Here is a 15769-nt window from a genome sequence, read left to right on the forward strand (position 1 = left end):
GTTGTGTTTTTATTTTGTTTGTTTTTCTCTTGTCTTAATTAGGAAAATAGTATGAACACTCCAAATTGAAAAATAATTTTTTTCTTCATGGTGTCTAGTACTTGATATAGACTTCTTTGTTTACTATTATATCTTTTGAGTGTGTTTGACCTCTAACTTTATAGGCTTCTGTGAATATGGAGCACATTTTATATGGTGATAGGCCTGTGTGGTAGGTAGTTTGAAACATTTGGATGGTTCTGGTTTTGAAGATCTCTCCCATATCTTTTTTTTTTAAATAGTGATCTTCGAAATAGAGAAAGGATTGCTTTTCAGTTTTGTGGTCTTCCTGTTAGGACTTTTTGTATGTAATGGAAATCGTGTTGTCCCACAAATTCTAATCACTAATTTATATTTTTACAGGTGGGCCAGGAGATAGAAGTCAGACCTGGTATTGTTTCCAAAGACAGTGAAGGAAAGCTCATGTGTAAACCCATCTTTTCCAAAATTGTATCACTTTTCGCAGAGCATAATGATCTTCAGTATGCTGCTCCAGGAGGTCTTATTGGTAAAGATTTTTCTCTCATCCCTACGTTTTTAATTTGTGGATATTCATGGTACTTTTCATGAGAAACATATTACTCATACAGGTATAGATTTTTAATTTGATGTTTAATAATTGAATGGGGTAGAGGAAGATATGTGGTTAAGCTGTTGATTTTAGGTCATAAGATGGTTTCATGTGTTTGTAAAAATTAATTTTAAACATAAAGGAGAATTTTGGTTTAGTTTTGTCTTTTCGTTTTTTGTTTTCTTTTTCCATACACGGGCTTCTCACTGTTGTGGCCTCTCCCGTTGCGGAGCACAGGCTCCGGACGCGCAGGCTAAGCGGCCATGGCTCACGGGCCCAGCCGCTCCGCAGCATGTGGGATCTTCCCGGACTGAGGCATGAACCCGTGTCCCCCACATCGGCAGGCAGACTCTCAACCACTGCGCCACCAGGGAAGCCCTTGGTTTAGTTTTTAAAGTAGCTCCTTTTTAGCAGTAACAAAGTAAGTTTTATGTCCTATCATTTAAAATACCTAACTATACTTTTCTTTTTAGCCTACATGGTTTTGGGGGTAGAGTGGTGGTGGTTTTTTGTTTTTGTTTTTTTCAATGTATGTTTTGCAAATGGAGAGTTACCCACAAGTGTCAGCTGGATCATGTCAGATCATAGTTACACTAAGGTGGGAATTAAAGAAGATAACTTCCATTATGTTGGTATTACTGAGATAATTTATGGATATTCTCATCTCATACAATAGTGTATTACCAGATACCCAGGAAAAGGCAAGATACAGTGAGAATTAGAGGTATTATAACTTTTGGATTAAAGAAGAAAACGTTTGGTGAAGGAGTTTGTCTTTTTGTTCTCTGGTGTTTGGCTATATAATTCATTTTTCTATTGTATCTTGTAATCAGGAGTTTACCATGTATAATTTTATCCTTATTGTTTGTTTTGTAAACAAGGAAACTCTGGAGACTTCTAAAATTTAACTTACGGAACTTTTCAAACATAAAAGTAGAGAGAATAGTGTAATGTAGTGTAATGTGTGGTCATGTAGCCACCACCCAGGTTCAACAGTTAATACTTTACCACTCTTTTTTTTTTTTACTTTGGCCACGCTACGCGGTTTGTGGGATATTAGTTCCCTGGAACCTGGGCCCATGGCAGTGAGAGCACCAACTCCTAACCACTGGACCGCCAGGAATTCCCAATACTTTACTCTTCTTTTTTTTTTTTTTTTTTTTTTTTGTGCAGTACGCGGGCCTCTCACTGCTGTGGCCTCTCCCGCTGCGGAGCACAGGCTTGGACGCGCAGGTTCAGCGGCCATGGCTCATGGGCCCAGCCGCTCCGCGGCATGTGGGATCCTCCCGGACCGGGGCACGAACCCATGTCCCCTGCATTGGCAGGTGGACTCTCAACCACTGCGCCACCAGGGAAGCCCTACTTTACTATTCTTGCCTCATCTTTGTATTTTCTTCCCTCTTCTCCTTGAAAGACATACAGATAAAATATTTTGAAGTGGATCCCAGGAATCATATAAAGTCTTTAAGCTGTCTTTTTGATCAGCCTTTCAGGGGAGAAATGGCAGGCAAATATCCTGAAAACTACTCATTATGAATTTCGTATCTTTTCAACCTTCATTAAGGATATTCAGGCTCCTTTTTGAGTTAGGCTCTTAGCTCTTTTTGTCCTTTGCTTAGAATTTAAATCAAGAGAATCTTTCTGTTCTCAAATGCCCAACTAACCCATGAGTTTACAGTTCTGTTTCTTCAGATAAAACAGGTATTTTGTCACATCTATGTAGCTAATACATGAGTATGAAAATATAAGTGTGTATTAAAATGTATAGGTATATGCTGTACTTGTTTGACTAAGTCTTTTGGGTAAACAGCTTTATAGGAAATAAAATGTTGAACAATAAAATGTATATCTTATTTTGTATTAGGAGTTGGAACGAAAATTGACCCCACTTTGTGCCGAGCTGACAGAATGGTGGGGCAGGTACTTGGTGCAGTTGGAGCTTTACCTGAGATCTTCACAGAACTGGAAATTTCCTATTTCCTGCTTAGACGGCTTCTAGGTGTACGCACTGAAGGAGACAAGAAAGCAGCAAAAGTAAGTGCTTTCTGTAATTCCTGTTCCAAAAAAAGTGACAGTGAAGTTAAGACCAGTTTTGAGGTTCATTTCTTTTCATTTAACATGGGATTAAGAAAAAGGAAGAGGTAGATAAATTTGACTTCCTGAAAATTGAGAACTTCTGTATGGCAGTCAGTTCAAAGTAAAACAAAACAGGAAACAGCATGTCATGTATGACAGTGACATGATAATTCCTATTATCCATGTGATTTTTTTAAAAAGTCTTGCTGAGATCAGGTTGGCAGAGATGGAAAATTGCTGACATCTTTTGTTGGCAAGGTGGTAGGAAAATAAGCAGTTATTTGGAAAGCATTTTCTTGATTTTGGGGTTTATTTTTCCCCCCCTTGATTTCCCTAGGTGCAAAAGCTGTCTAAGAATGAAGTGCTTATGGTGAACATAGGATCCCTGTCGACAGGAGGAAGAGTTAGTGCAGTCAAGGCTGATTTGGGCAAAATTGTTTTGACTAATCCTGTGTGCACAGAAGTAGGAGAAAAAATTGCACTTAGCCGAAGAGTTGAGAAACACTGGCGGTAAGTTTATTAGCCTTTGTCAGTGTCTAATAAAAAAGACAGAATCAGTTTTCTTAACACATGCACAAACACACTTTACCTTGAACGCAACAGTTACTATACTGTGGTTTCAAGTCTCAACTGTTTATTCAGTTGACTTAGAAATCTGTATTTCTAGGCCTGATTTGTGATAGACACAACCTATGTGAAAACCAGTGAACTTAGGTTTAATATCTCCCTTATCTTTTTCTGAACCATTTGAGGAATAGGTTGCCCCTTGATGTCTTAATACTTTGGTGAATGTTTCCTAAAAACAAGGATATTCTCTTATATAACCACTTAACAAGTTTAACATTGTTAAAATACTGAAATCTACAGTCTTTTCCAGTTTTATCACTTCTTCCAGTAATGTCCTCTGTGTTCCCCGTCTGGGATCACGCATTGCATTTAGTTTTCATGTCTCTTGATCTCTAATCTGGAACTTCCTCAGCCTTTCTTTGTCTTGTCATTGGCAATTTTGAAGAATACAAGCTAGTTCCTTTCTAGACTGCTGCTCAGTTTGGGTTTACTTGGTATTTCCTAAGATTAGGTTTAGGTTACGTATTCTTGGTTGGAATACTTTCGTGTAGGTGGTGATTCTCTCCTTAGGGAGTCGCAGCCAGAGACACGTGATATCTGATTCCTCCTTGTTGAGGTTAATTTTGATCATGCAGTTAAGGTGTTAGCCAGTTTCTCCACTATATGGTTACTCTTTTTTACCCTTGCAAATAAGCGTTCTGTGGGGCGACTCTATGCAAATAGCCTGCTCCTCATCAAATCCCACCCCGCTGGATTTAGCATCCACTGATGATTTTTGTCTGAACTGAGCTTGATTATAGTGTTTACAAAATGGTGATCCCCATCCCCCAGCTCCACCACTCCTCATTTATCATTTGTCATTCTTTCTGCCCCGTTATTTACTTATCTAGTTATAATACGCACTCATGGCATCCTATTTTATTCAGTAGGTTATGATTCATTACTGTTCTTATTTATTTATTTATTTTGAACTTTTGAATTTTATTTATTTTTTATACAGCAGGTTCTTATTAGTTGTTCATTTTATACATATTAGTGTATATATGTCAATCCCAATCTCCCAATTCATCCCACCACCACCTCCCCACCCCGCCAAGTTTGTTCTCTCCATCTCTGTCTCTATTTCTGCCTTGCAAACTGGTTCATCTGTACCATTTTTCTAGGTTCCACGAATATGCGTTAATACACGTATTTGTTTTTCTCTTTCTGACTTACTTCACTCTGTATGACAGTCTCTAGATCCATCCGTGTCTCTACAAATGACCCAATTTCGTTCCTTTTTATGGCTGAGTAATATTCCATTGTATATATATACCACATCTTTATCCATTTGTCTGTCAGTGGGCACTTAGGTTGCTTCCATGTCCTGGCTATTGTAAACAGTGATGCAATGAACATTGTGGTACATGACTCTTTGAACTATGGTTTTCTCAGGTATATGCCCAGTAGTGGGATTGCTGGGTCGTATGGTAGTTCTATTTTTAGTTTTTTAAGGAACCTCCATACTGTTCTACCTGTAGTGGCTGTATCAATTTACATTCCCACCAACAGTGCAAGAGGGTTCCCTTTTCTCCACATCCTCTCCAGCATTTGTTGTTCGTAGATTTTCTGATGATGCCCATTCTGACTGGTGTGAGGTGATAACCTGTTTTTATTTATTTTGATACCCAAATTGTCGAGGATTTGTCCAGTAGAGACCCTTTAGGTGACTCCTATGTCCTTTTGACATTTCTCCTCTTTTTTTTTTAACCTAGTATTTTATTAAGGAATCCATTTCTATGACTGTCATGAAACCCAGGCTTGGTTAGCAGTGATGCATTCTGCAGGTAACTGCATCCCACTCTGGACTTTCTGGTAATAGCCACTGTCTTCTCTACCTCAACTGAAAACCCAGAATCAGTCCCTGCCCTCCTACCTTGGGAAGATGCCAAAGCCAACTACATAAGAGGCTTTTTCAGAGAAGATGACTTTTCTTAGAAGACAAACCCTCTGCTTTGTTTTACGAAGCAGATAGCAACCCCATGGACAGGTTGGGACTTGCGCAAGCCTCAATATTTCCCCATTGGGTTTGTTTTTGTTTTTTTGACAGTTCCTTACTTTGTGGCACAAGATGTTCTGGAATCATCTTGTACCTCTCCCCTGCTCCAGTTTAGAATTGGTCATTTCTCCTGAGGGGGCCCTGGTTCCTCTTAGTGGAAAATGGTATTAGAAATGCAGATACGGGTGCTAGGTGTGCTTGCTGCTCCTAAGGTGCTGTTGCTTCGGGACGCTTCGAGTGGATAGAGCTAGGAAACATGCACATATTGTTGACTCCTGTCTCTTTTCTCTTTTCCTGGTTAGTTACTGAATCTACTGTTTCCTTTCTATTCTGTGTGACCTCATTATAGCCCATACCACCATCATTTCACACATAAAAGTTATTGCAAAAAATTCCGAATTTGCCTCTTCCGCTGTTACTTAAGTACTCAGTCAAAATTAATCTCCGTAAAACATTTTTTCATGCTGTACTCAGTAATTTTTAGTAGCTTCCCACTACTTTCTGATATTCAGGACCTTTCTGGAAGCCTGCTTGAATGAATTTTAAGTTTCTCCTGCTTTGTCTCATATAAACCCTCTAAATTAGACTGTTCTGTGTCCTGATTGTCCCCATAATTACTCAAATCACCCTTGGCTTTGTTTTTTTCTCATTACCTACCTCCCTTATTAAGGCTTCCCTGGTACAGTGCCTCAGGATGGTCTCTCACCATTTACTGTTCAGAAGATATGAATTATTACTCTCTAATTTAAACAGAGTTAAACTTTTTGTTCTCTTTTAAGTAAATCATTTCTGCTTTGTGGTGATTTATGCCTGCTTGATTTTACTCTCTTGTGTGATTATACTATTTGCTGTTATAGACATACTGATTTACAGTGTATTTTAAAAGAAAGGAATGATCTTTTTGTGTCTGTGTACTGTTTTTTTTTATATTTATTTATTTATTTGGCTGCGCCAGGTCTTAGTTGTGGCACACAGGATCTTCGTTGCTGCGTGCGGGAGCTTTAGCTGTGGCACGTGAACTCTTAGTTGCAACATGTGGGATCTAGTTCCCTGACCAGGGATCGCACCCGGTCCCCCTGCATTGGGAGCACAGAGTCTTAGCCACTGGACCACCAGTGAGGTCCCTGTCTACTAATATTGTAAGAGGATTCTACCCAAATGAAATTTTATACGTTGCTTAAAAATTAGCAAGTATGTTAAAAGAAATGGAAGCATCTGAATGATCCTTACATTCTTTAGATTTGTTGTTTTTAACCCATGCTTAGGTAAGTTCTGTTCTAGAAGCTACAGTTGAGGTAGCAGTCTGGCCTGACCAGTGACTAGAGCAGACATTGAAAGAGAGAAGGAGCAGAAATCCCTCTGCTCTTGAGAGTAATCTGTTTATAGATTATCTAGTCCTCTAGGTCTTCTCTTAATTTCCTTTACTAGCTAAAGTCATGATAAAGCAAGCCATGGTGATCTGTTGAAGTGCTGTGAATGGTTAAAAAACAAAACAGAACAAAACATAAAAACATTTTTCAAAGAGGAAAAGAGAATGAAATTTTAAAAAAAAAATCAGACTGAGGTGGTTTGTGTATGAGCATGGTTCCTTGGGCGGACTGGAAGTTGCTTCATCAGTGGTTCTGAGGGGCAGGTATATTTTGATAAGAGTGAAGATGAGCATATTTATACTAGCACCTTTTTGTTTGCTTTTCCTATCATTCCTTCTGGCTAGAGCCCATCTCTCTGGGTCTAAGAAGATAATGTAAGCTTTCTTTCTGGAGGAGCAGGTTTTGTAAACAAATTTAGACTTAGCAGATAGGCAAGTAAAACTAGTTATGTCATGTGATTATGTGGTAATGATAATGAAACGGATATAAAATTCATGATTTCTTTTATTTTCATTTTGCAGTTTAATTGGTTGGGGTCAAATAAGAAGAGGAGTGACAATCAAGCCAACAGTAGATGATGACTGAAGAATTAAATAACAGATTTGGATGAAGTCGGAATTTCTCTTAACAACCTAGGGGTATATTTTCAAAGCAATAGTGAGGAATTAATTTCACAGCTCATTACCTTAGGAGTAGCTGTAAGGTTATTCTCATTTTTTGGTGATGAAAATTTAACCTCTAGTACTAAAATAGGGTCTACAATAAATGTAAAAATTGGCATAATGTTGGATTGAATCTACATTTTACCAGAAATTAACCATTCCCAAATAACATCTAATTTATACATCAGTGCAGGTTTGAAAGGAAACTGCTACAACCAGCCTTTGCTGTAGCACACATACCACTGAATCTGTTTGAAATAAAATTCTTCTTCTTATTTTTCATGATTCGTCTTTGAGTAGCTCCAGGCTTGAAGGATTATTGTTATCAGTAAAAACTTGAAGACAAATTCTTGAAGACCAACTTCCCTTTACCTCATATTTTATGTTGCTTTTATCTTTTTGAGTGACAAATTAATAGGTTCAAATAAAATTGTCCTTTCAGGCATGAGGGCTTGTTCCCATGGACATTCCTTTCTCTCCCCTTTTTCTGGACTAGAACACAGGAAGCTAGAGCCCGAAGTTCTCATCCTCTCCCCGTGATGCCCTGCGATTGTTTCTGCATTGCTTTATGCCCGAAGCCCTACAGCATTCCCCCATTGGAAAGTACTGTTAACACCAGATGATTTTAGTTAAGTAACAAAGATCTTTTCCAGTCCTTATTTTATGTTTTTTCTTAACTGCTTAATTGATAAGGTTATGATGTAGATTCAAATATTAGTAATCTTTGGAACTTTCAGGAGGCAAAAAATGTTACACAGCAAAAGGGTGAGCCCTTTCGCTTTTAACTTATTCTCCGTGTTCCTGCACTTTTCCTGTGTTATGCATTTTAATTTTTGTTTATTTTTGTTTCATAAAATTCTGTTAAAGCAGTGGTTCTTAACTCTGGCTGACATTAGAATTGTTGGGGAAGCTTAAAAAACGATAGATGCTCCACAGAGATTCTGATTTTAATTGGCTTTGGGTGGAGCCCAGGCATTAATTTTTAAAGCTCCCCTGTGTTGAGTAACAAATTTAGAGAGTTGAGAAGTAGGAGTATCAAATAACAGAATCTTACTAAGTTTTGGTAGTCTGATAATACTCTTGTTTGCTTTTCTTAAATTTTCATTTAATGTGGGACTTGATGCCACAGTTGCAACCTTGTGCTCTTTTGGGCATTGGACATGCTGCCTTGTAGACGTTTAAAAGCTGTGGCTCTGGTTGTTACGTAAGTTTATAAGTTTTGGGGAAACATATTAATGTTACGTACTTCCTTGACTTTGAAGGGTTGTGTTATAGCATGGAGAACACACTTAAATGAAACAAGGTTTTAATCCAAACATTAATTTTATGTCTAACATGTCCCCATGTGTTTTGTAAGCACCTTCTACCAGAAATTCTGGAGTAACATAAGACCCAAGTTCACTAATTTATTGTAATTGATCTCACGTCAGAACTGAAACCAGAAGTCTTTTCTATTTCAAACATCCACATGAATTTCAACAAATTTGCAAAGCACTGTGCTTAGTGTAAATGGGAATATGCAAATATGAAAACAGTGGGCCTTGTTTTCATAGAACAGTGATTCTCAGCAAAAGTTGTACCTGGTTGAGAATCTGCCTGTAATGCGAGGTTATTGATGAAAGTACACTATATATGTAAATCCTGTTGGCTCTCCTGTCAAGGTATTTTCAGAATCTGACCAGTTCTCACCATCTGCACTGCTACTGTCCTAGTCCAAGCCACCAGTGGCTCTCACCTTGAATAGCCCTGTAACAACTCCTCACTTCCACACTTGCTCCACTGCAGTCTGTTCTCAACACAGCCAGAGTTAACCTTTTTGTAAGAGAGAATGCTATGCACCACTCTGATAAATTATAAAGTTCATCTCACAGGAATGGGGGGCATCAGGACAGTAGCTTTGACATCTTCCAAATGATTTCCAGGCTGACCTAGAAAGCTCACTCTACTATTTCACTCTTTGTATGTAACCTCCAAAGATGATGATGATGATGTGTGTGTATGTTTTTGGTTTTTGCAGAGCAAAAAAGAATTTTTCTTTTAATAAGAGTGTGCAAATAGCTGCACTCCCATAAAACTTCTGAAATTCTATTTCTAGAAAAATTTAATATGGTGAAAGGAAACGGATGCTTCTCTGGAAATATATAAAAATTTTTTAAATTACCAGAGATGAAGCAGATACCCTTAAAATATTGATAATCAAGAAACTGAGGTTATTAAAAAATTTCCTCTGCAGAAGTTTCCACAAACTCACAATACAAGGAATGGGTAATTCCTGTTGTTTAATTTGTACCAGAATGTAGGACAAAAAAAGGAAGCAAAAAAGGAGACATTCTAATTCATTGTTCAAAATTATTATATCCTTGCTGCCCAAACGTGGAGAGAACACTACCAAAAACAAAGCAAAAGCAAACCACTAGAGACCATTCTCACACAGTTATAAAATCCATACTAAAATATTAGTAACTTAAGTCCAGCATTCTATTGAAAGAGTAATGCATTCTTGTATGTACCTGGAGCTTTTAGAGGTGGAAAGGAAAAAGCATACCTTGAAGATGTATTTGATACAATTCAAAATTTTTTAAAAGTAGGTAATGTAGAGAAGGACCCTATTAACTTGATATAAGGTACTTAGAGAACTATCGGAATCATTTTTAATGATGAAACATTGGAGCACAGTAACATCCTTCCGTAATGCTGTAGGTGGGATAAAGTTTCAACTGGGTAAAATGTGGGGTGGTGAGGTTAATGAAATAACAAGGGTAAATTCAGAGGGTTGGGAAGTAGTCATCAATTGCATTGCACCAGAATTCATATTATTGTTTGGCTTCTCTATATTCTCATTAGTGTCTGGAACAAGTCAAGAATATCAGCCACCGCTTGAATTCTACAATATTGTTCTCTGGGGCTTAGCAAATGAGATAGAAATGGAAGCGACAGAACGTTACTTACAAGGTATAATAAGATTGTCTGCCTAGAAAATACAACCCAGAAACTGAAAAACTTGAACTGCTGTGAGAGTTCAGTGAGGTGACAGTTCAAAATAAACATGCAAAAATTATTAGTTTACTAAATAATTTACTAATTAGTTTATACCACACACATGTACACACAGACACACAAATCAGAAAATGCCATGGGTATAAACTTACCGGGTATAAATTTAACAAGATTATGCAAACTATACATGAATAAAACTAATTTGTTGAAGGACGAGAGGAGCATATGAGTAATGAGAAAATAGGCAATACTCTTAGATGAGAATACTCAATATTGTACAGATGACTCCTTTTTTTCCACCTATAAATTCAGTGTATTTTTTTATAGTTTATTATTTTTTAAATTAATTTTTATTTTTGGCTGTGTTGGGTCTTCCGTGCTGTGCACAGGCTTTCTCTAGTGGCGAGCGGGGGCTACTCTTGTGGTGTGCGGGCTTCTAATTGTGATGGCTTCTCTTGTCGTGGAGCACAGGCTCTAGGCGCGCGGGCTCAGTAGTTGTGGCATGCAGGCTCTAGAGCACAGGCTCAGTAGTTGTGGTGCATGGGCTTAGTTGCTGCGTGGCATGTGGGATCTTCACAGACCAGGGCTCGAACCCGTGTCCCCTGCATTGGCAGGCGGATTCTTAACCACTGCACCACCAGGGAAGCCCAATTCAGTGCATTCTGAATAAAAATTTCAATAAGGTTTTTTAAAGAACTTGTCCAGTTGATATTAAAGATTTGGAAAAGTAAGATTCACAAGAATCGTAAATAAACCGGAATTCCCTGGCGGTCCATTAGTTAGGACTCTGCATTCTCACTGCCAAGGCCCCGGGTTCAATCCCTTGTTGGGGAACTAAGATCCCACAAGCCACGCAGCACAGGTAAATAAATAAGTGAATGAATAAAAATGTAAGCGTTCTTGACGGGGTTTGGGGGGAATAGTAAATAAACGTTTAAAAGAATATGACGGGAGAGGTGACATGTTTTAGAACATATGATAAAGCCACAATATAAGAAGTGTGGTATTGATGCAGAAGTAGATCAATAATTGGAACAAACTTTACAACCAGATATAAAATTTTAATAATACATGCTATAGGCAGCATTTTATGTCAGTGAGAAAAAGAATACACTTTTTTAGTCAAAATCGTGAGCCATTTGGGGATAAAAGATCTTTTATTTAAAACCTTATTTAAGATATTTTATTGAGACAAAATTATGAACAAAGAAATCTTAGGGGATTATTTTAATAGTTTGGATGAGGAAGGCAAAACAAACCCAAAAGCCTAAAGGAAAAGTTGGTAGATCTGATGATACATAAAAAGTTCAAAACTTACAGCCATGGAGATTACAGATTTAAAAGATGATAGGTTGAGAGAAAATAATTAAAACTTACATGAAATGTGAAAGATTAATATTCCTAGTACAAATCAGTAAGATAGAATAGAAATGGGACAAAATACATATTGCATCAGTTTAGATGGGCTAAAGATTAGCAGGAAGAGGACTCATGTAGACTCGTGAGCACACTGAGTGCCACTGATTTGATTTGGGCAAAGATGGAAGTTAGTGGCAGTGAAGTCCCACAGGCAGGAGCAGACATGGCATCTCATCTCCATAGAGTTTTCTTTGTGCCTCAGGCTCCACAACAGGGAAGGGCTGTGCTGCTGCCAGTGACTCTTATAAGGTAGGGTCTTGCCAGAGCAGAGAAAATTAGTTCTGTGCTGAGCCATTGACTTTCATACTCAGGGATCATATCACTGTTCAGGAAGAACTTAGACAAATACTCCTCTTAATTCTTGCATTTAAGGGAATGTTTACAAACATTGAGCAGCAGGGTAATCACACTATTCTGGAGGATAAAGCACCATTATTGAACAATATGTCTGACTTCAGCTCTTTGGCAACAGGGAAAATCCAGCTCGCAAATATGTATAGACTGTTTATAAAAGAAATGCAAGTACCCAATACACATTTATGAAGTGTTCAGCCTGTCTAGTAATAAGAAACGTGAACAATGTGATTCACTCATTAAAATTGGCGAAAATTAAAAGGACTTATAGCAGCCAGTGTTGGTGAGGATATATTGTTGGTGAGAAGTATAAACTGGTACATTCTCTAAAGAGGACAATTTGATTACATCTATCGAGATTTAAAATATCTCACCCTTTGACCCAGAATTCCGCATCTGGGAATGTATCATAACGAAATATTTGCTCATGTTCACAAAGACCTATGTAGAAGGATGTTTATTCCAGCATTGTTTAGTATGGCAGCAATTGTAGGACACTGAAATGTTAGTTAAAAGGGGATCATGAAGTAGCTTTTGTGGTACATTTATTCTGTTATGAAATAAAACTCTAAGCCACCTTTGATTCAGCCCTGGTTAAAATGAAAGGTGAAAATATTGGCCCCAAAGGTATTTTATGAAAATCCTGAGAGGGAATAATCTCTTTGACTTAAAGTGCTTTGAGAATTCATAATACAGTATTGGTTGTTGCCCACCTTAGCAAAAAGAATCGAGAGGAGTGTCAAAGGAACACGCTCCTTGTCGGTGTTAGCACTGAATCTGTTAGAATCACAAGTTTATTTTCTCAAACAAGTTTTTTTGGGGAAAGCCAAGACCAGCAAGTGAATTCATGCCACTTACATAATAGTGAAATTATACATTAAAGTTTATCACTATCAGGCTGGTATATCCGTTGTAATCTATATTCCTACAATAAATACATTCTATAAAATATAATTTGCTATTACAAGCATACAGTGACTAATATATTTCCTACAACAAACATATAAAAAGACTAAGCAGAAATCATAGTTTTAAGTAGTATACTCCAAAAGAGTTAAAAATCAACCCTTTATAAATGATAGGTATGTCAAGAATATCGCAGTAGGAGCTTCAATTAACCAGGAATGCATTTAATGATGGCAAGATGCAGATTATAGCTCAAACTTAAAGAAAATCTTTATCCCTTTCAAATTCTCATAAGTCTTAGGGACTTTATGGTTTGTAAATCATCTTCAAACTTCTCCAAAGGGTTGTATAAAATACAACAAAACCCGGGCCTCCCTGGTGGCGCAGTGGTTGAGAGTCCGCCTGCCGATGCAGGGGACACGGGTTCGTGCCCCGGTCCGGGAAGATCCCACATGCCAAGAAGCGGCTGGGCCTGTGAGCCATGGCCGCTGAGCCTGCGCTCCGCAACGGGAGAAGCCACAACAGTGAGAGACCCGCGTAACACAAATAATAATAATAATACAACAAAATCCATTAGTCCAGTGGTTTTTATTCTCAAAAGCACTATTCCAACAATCTTTTGTCTCAAAAGTTTCTCATCAACTACTATTATGCCTCATGGACTATTTTTTCAAAAATTGTATTGGCCTTTTCAAAGGACCAGTTTTTGGCTTTGTTGAGTCTCTTGTGCGTTTTTCTTTTTTTTTTTTTTGTGGTACGCAGGCCTCTCACTGTTGTGGCCCCTCCTGTCGCGGAGCACAGGCTCCGGACGTACAGGCTCAGCGGCCATGGCTCACGGGCCCAGCCGCTCCGCGGCATGTGGGATCCTCCCGGACCGCGGCACGAACCCGTGTCACCTGCATCGACAGGTGGACTCTCAACCACTGCGCCACCAGGGAAGCCCTCCTGTGCTTTTTATTTCATTGATTTCTTACCTTTATTATTTCCTTTCTTCTACTTTCTTTGGATTTATTTCACTATTTAATTTTCTTTTAGCTTTTCTTCTTTCTAATATAAACACTGAAGGCCAAGCATTTTCCACTTGGGACTTTCATAGCAGAATCAAACAAATCTTTATTTATTTAGGTATAATCTACATTTAATAAAATGCACAAATCTCAAGTGCTCAGTTTGATGAATTTTGATTATTTTATACACCCATGTATCCATCAGCCCAAACAAAATATAAACCATTTCCATCACCTCAGAAAATTCTCTCATGCTCCTACAATACATAGTCTTTTGGCATCTGAATTCTAATTAGGATGTTTTTGAGATTCAGTAGTTTGTTTCTTTTTACTGCTGGATAGTATTACACTGTAAAGATAAAACCATGTTTTGTTTATCCATTCACCAGTTGATGTACATTTGGATTATTTCCACTTTTTGGCTGTTAAGAATAAACCTGCTATGAACATTAGCATTCAAGTCTGTGTAGATATATGTTTTCATTTCTCTATTTATTTGTTTGTTTTTATTTTTGGCTGTGTTGGGTCTTCATTGCTGTGTGCGGGTTTTCTCTAGTTGCAGTGAGTGGGGGCTACTCTTTGTTGCAGTGCGTGGACTTCTCATTGTCACGGCTTGTTGCAGAGCACAGGCTCTAGGCGCACGGGCTTCAGTAGTTGTGGCACATCGGCTCAGTAGTTGTGGCTCGTGGGCTCTAGAGCATAGGCTCAGTGGTTGTGGCACATGGGCTTAGTTGCTCCGCAGCATGTGGGATCTTCCCGGGCCAGGGCTCGAACCCGTGTCCCCTGCATTGGCAGGCGGATCCTTAACCACTGCGCCACCAGGGAAGCCCTGTTTTCATTTCTCTTGAGTAGATTCCAAGGAATAGAGTGTTAGGTTGTATGGTAAGTCTGTGTTCCACTTTTTAAGAAACTCCTAAACTGTTTTCCAAAGTGGCTGTACCATCTTATATTCCCATCAACAATGTATGGGGGCTTCTGGTTTCTCCACATCTTTTCCAACAGTTGGTATTATCTGTTTTTTATTATAGCAATTTTAGTGGATATGCAGTGGTATCTCAATGTTTTAATTTGCATTTTCCTAATGACAATGTTGAGCATCTTTTCATGTGCTTACTAGCCATTCATATTTCTTTGGTGAAATGTGTATTCAAATCTTTTGCCTACTTTTTGATTGGATTGTTTTATTACGGAGCTGTAAGAGTTCTTTGTATATTCTCCATACAAATCTGGTATCACATATATGATTTGCAGATATTTTCTCTGTTTCTGTGGCTTGTCTTTTGATTTTATCAGTGGTATCTTTTGAAGTGAAGTTTTTGATTTTGATGAAGTCCAATTTATTTCTTTTTTCTTTTATGGATTATGCTTTTGGCATCATATCTAAGAACTCTTTGCCTACCCCAAGCTCACAAAGATTTTTTTTCTCCTATGTTTTCTTCTAGAAGTTTTACAGTTTTAGCTCTTACGTTTAAATCTGATCTGTTTTGAGTTAATATTTTTATGGTATGAGGTAAAGATTTAAGTTCATTTTTTTCTATATGGGTATCCAGTTGTCCCAAGCCATTTGTTGAAAAGACTATCCTTTCTCCAGTGGATTGTCTTGGTACCTTTACTGAAAAGCAGTTGACATAGGTGTAAAGGTTGATTTCTTGAATTCTTTTCTATTGATCTGTATGACACACTGTCTTGATTACTGCGACTTTACAGTTAAGTTTTTATATTGGGTAAGAGAAATCCTCCAACTTTGTTCTTTTTTTCAAAAT

At 38.0% G+C, this 15769-nt stretch overlaps 2 protein-coding genes across 3 annotated transcripts in view; one reads left to right on the forward strand and one right to left on the reverse strand.

Moving 5' to 3' along the window:
• EIF2S3 (eukaryotic translation initiation factor 2 subunit gamma) overlaps window positions 1–7771 on the forward strand; it is a 28365-nt gene extending 20594 nt beyond the window's left edge. For both annotated transcript variants that reach the window (XM_049705179.1, XM_004283086.4), the window contains 4 exons: window positions 403–547; window positions 2475–2644; window positions 3024–3196; window positions 7183–7771. In XM_049705179.1, coding sequence (XP_049561136.1) covers window positions 403–547; window positions 2475–2644; window positions 3024–3196; window positions 7183–7246 — 552 coding nt within the window. In that variant the 3' untranslated portion in view covers window positions 7247–7771. The remainder of the gene's footprint in view (window positions 1–402; window positions 548–2474; window positions 2645–3023; window positions 3197–7182) is intronic.
• The window catches only part of KLHL15 (kelch like family member 15), a 475484-nt gene that overhangs the window by 52735 nt on the left and 406980 nt on the right, over window positions 1–15769 (reverse strand). The window lies entirely within an intron of this gene.

This window comes from Orcinus orca, chromosome X (assembly GCF_937001465.1).
Source record: "Orcinus orca chromosome X, mOrcOrc1.1, whole genome shotgun sequence".
Classification (NCBI taxonomy): Eukaryota; Metazoa; Chordata; class Mammalia; order Artiodactyla; family Delphinidae; genus Orcinus; species Orcinus orca.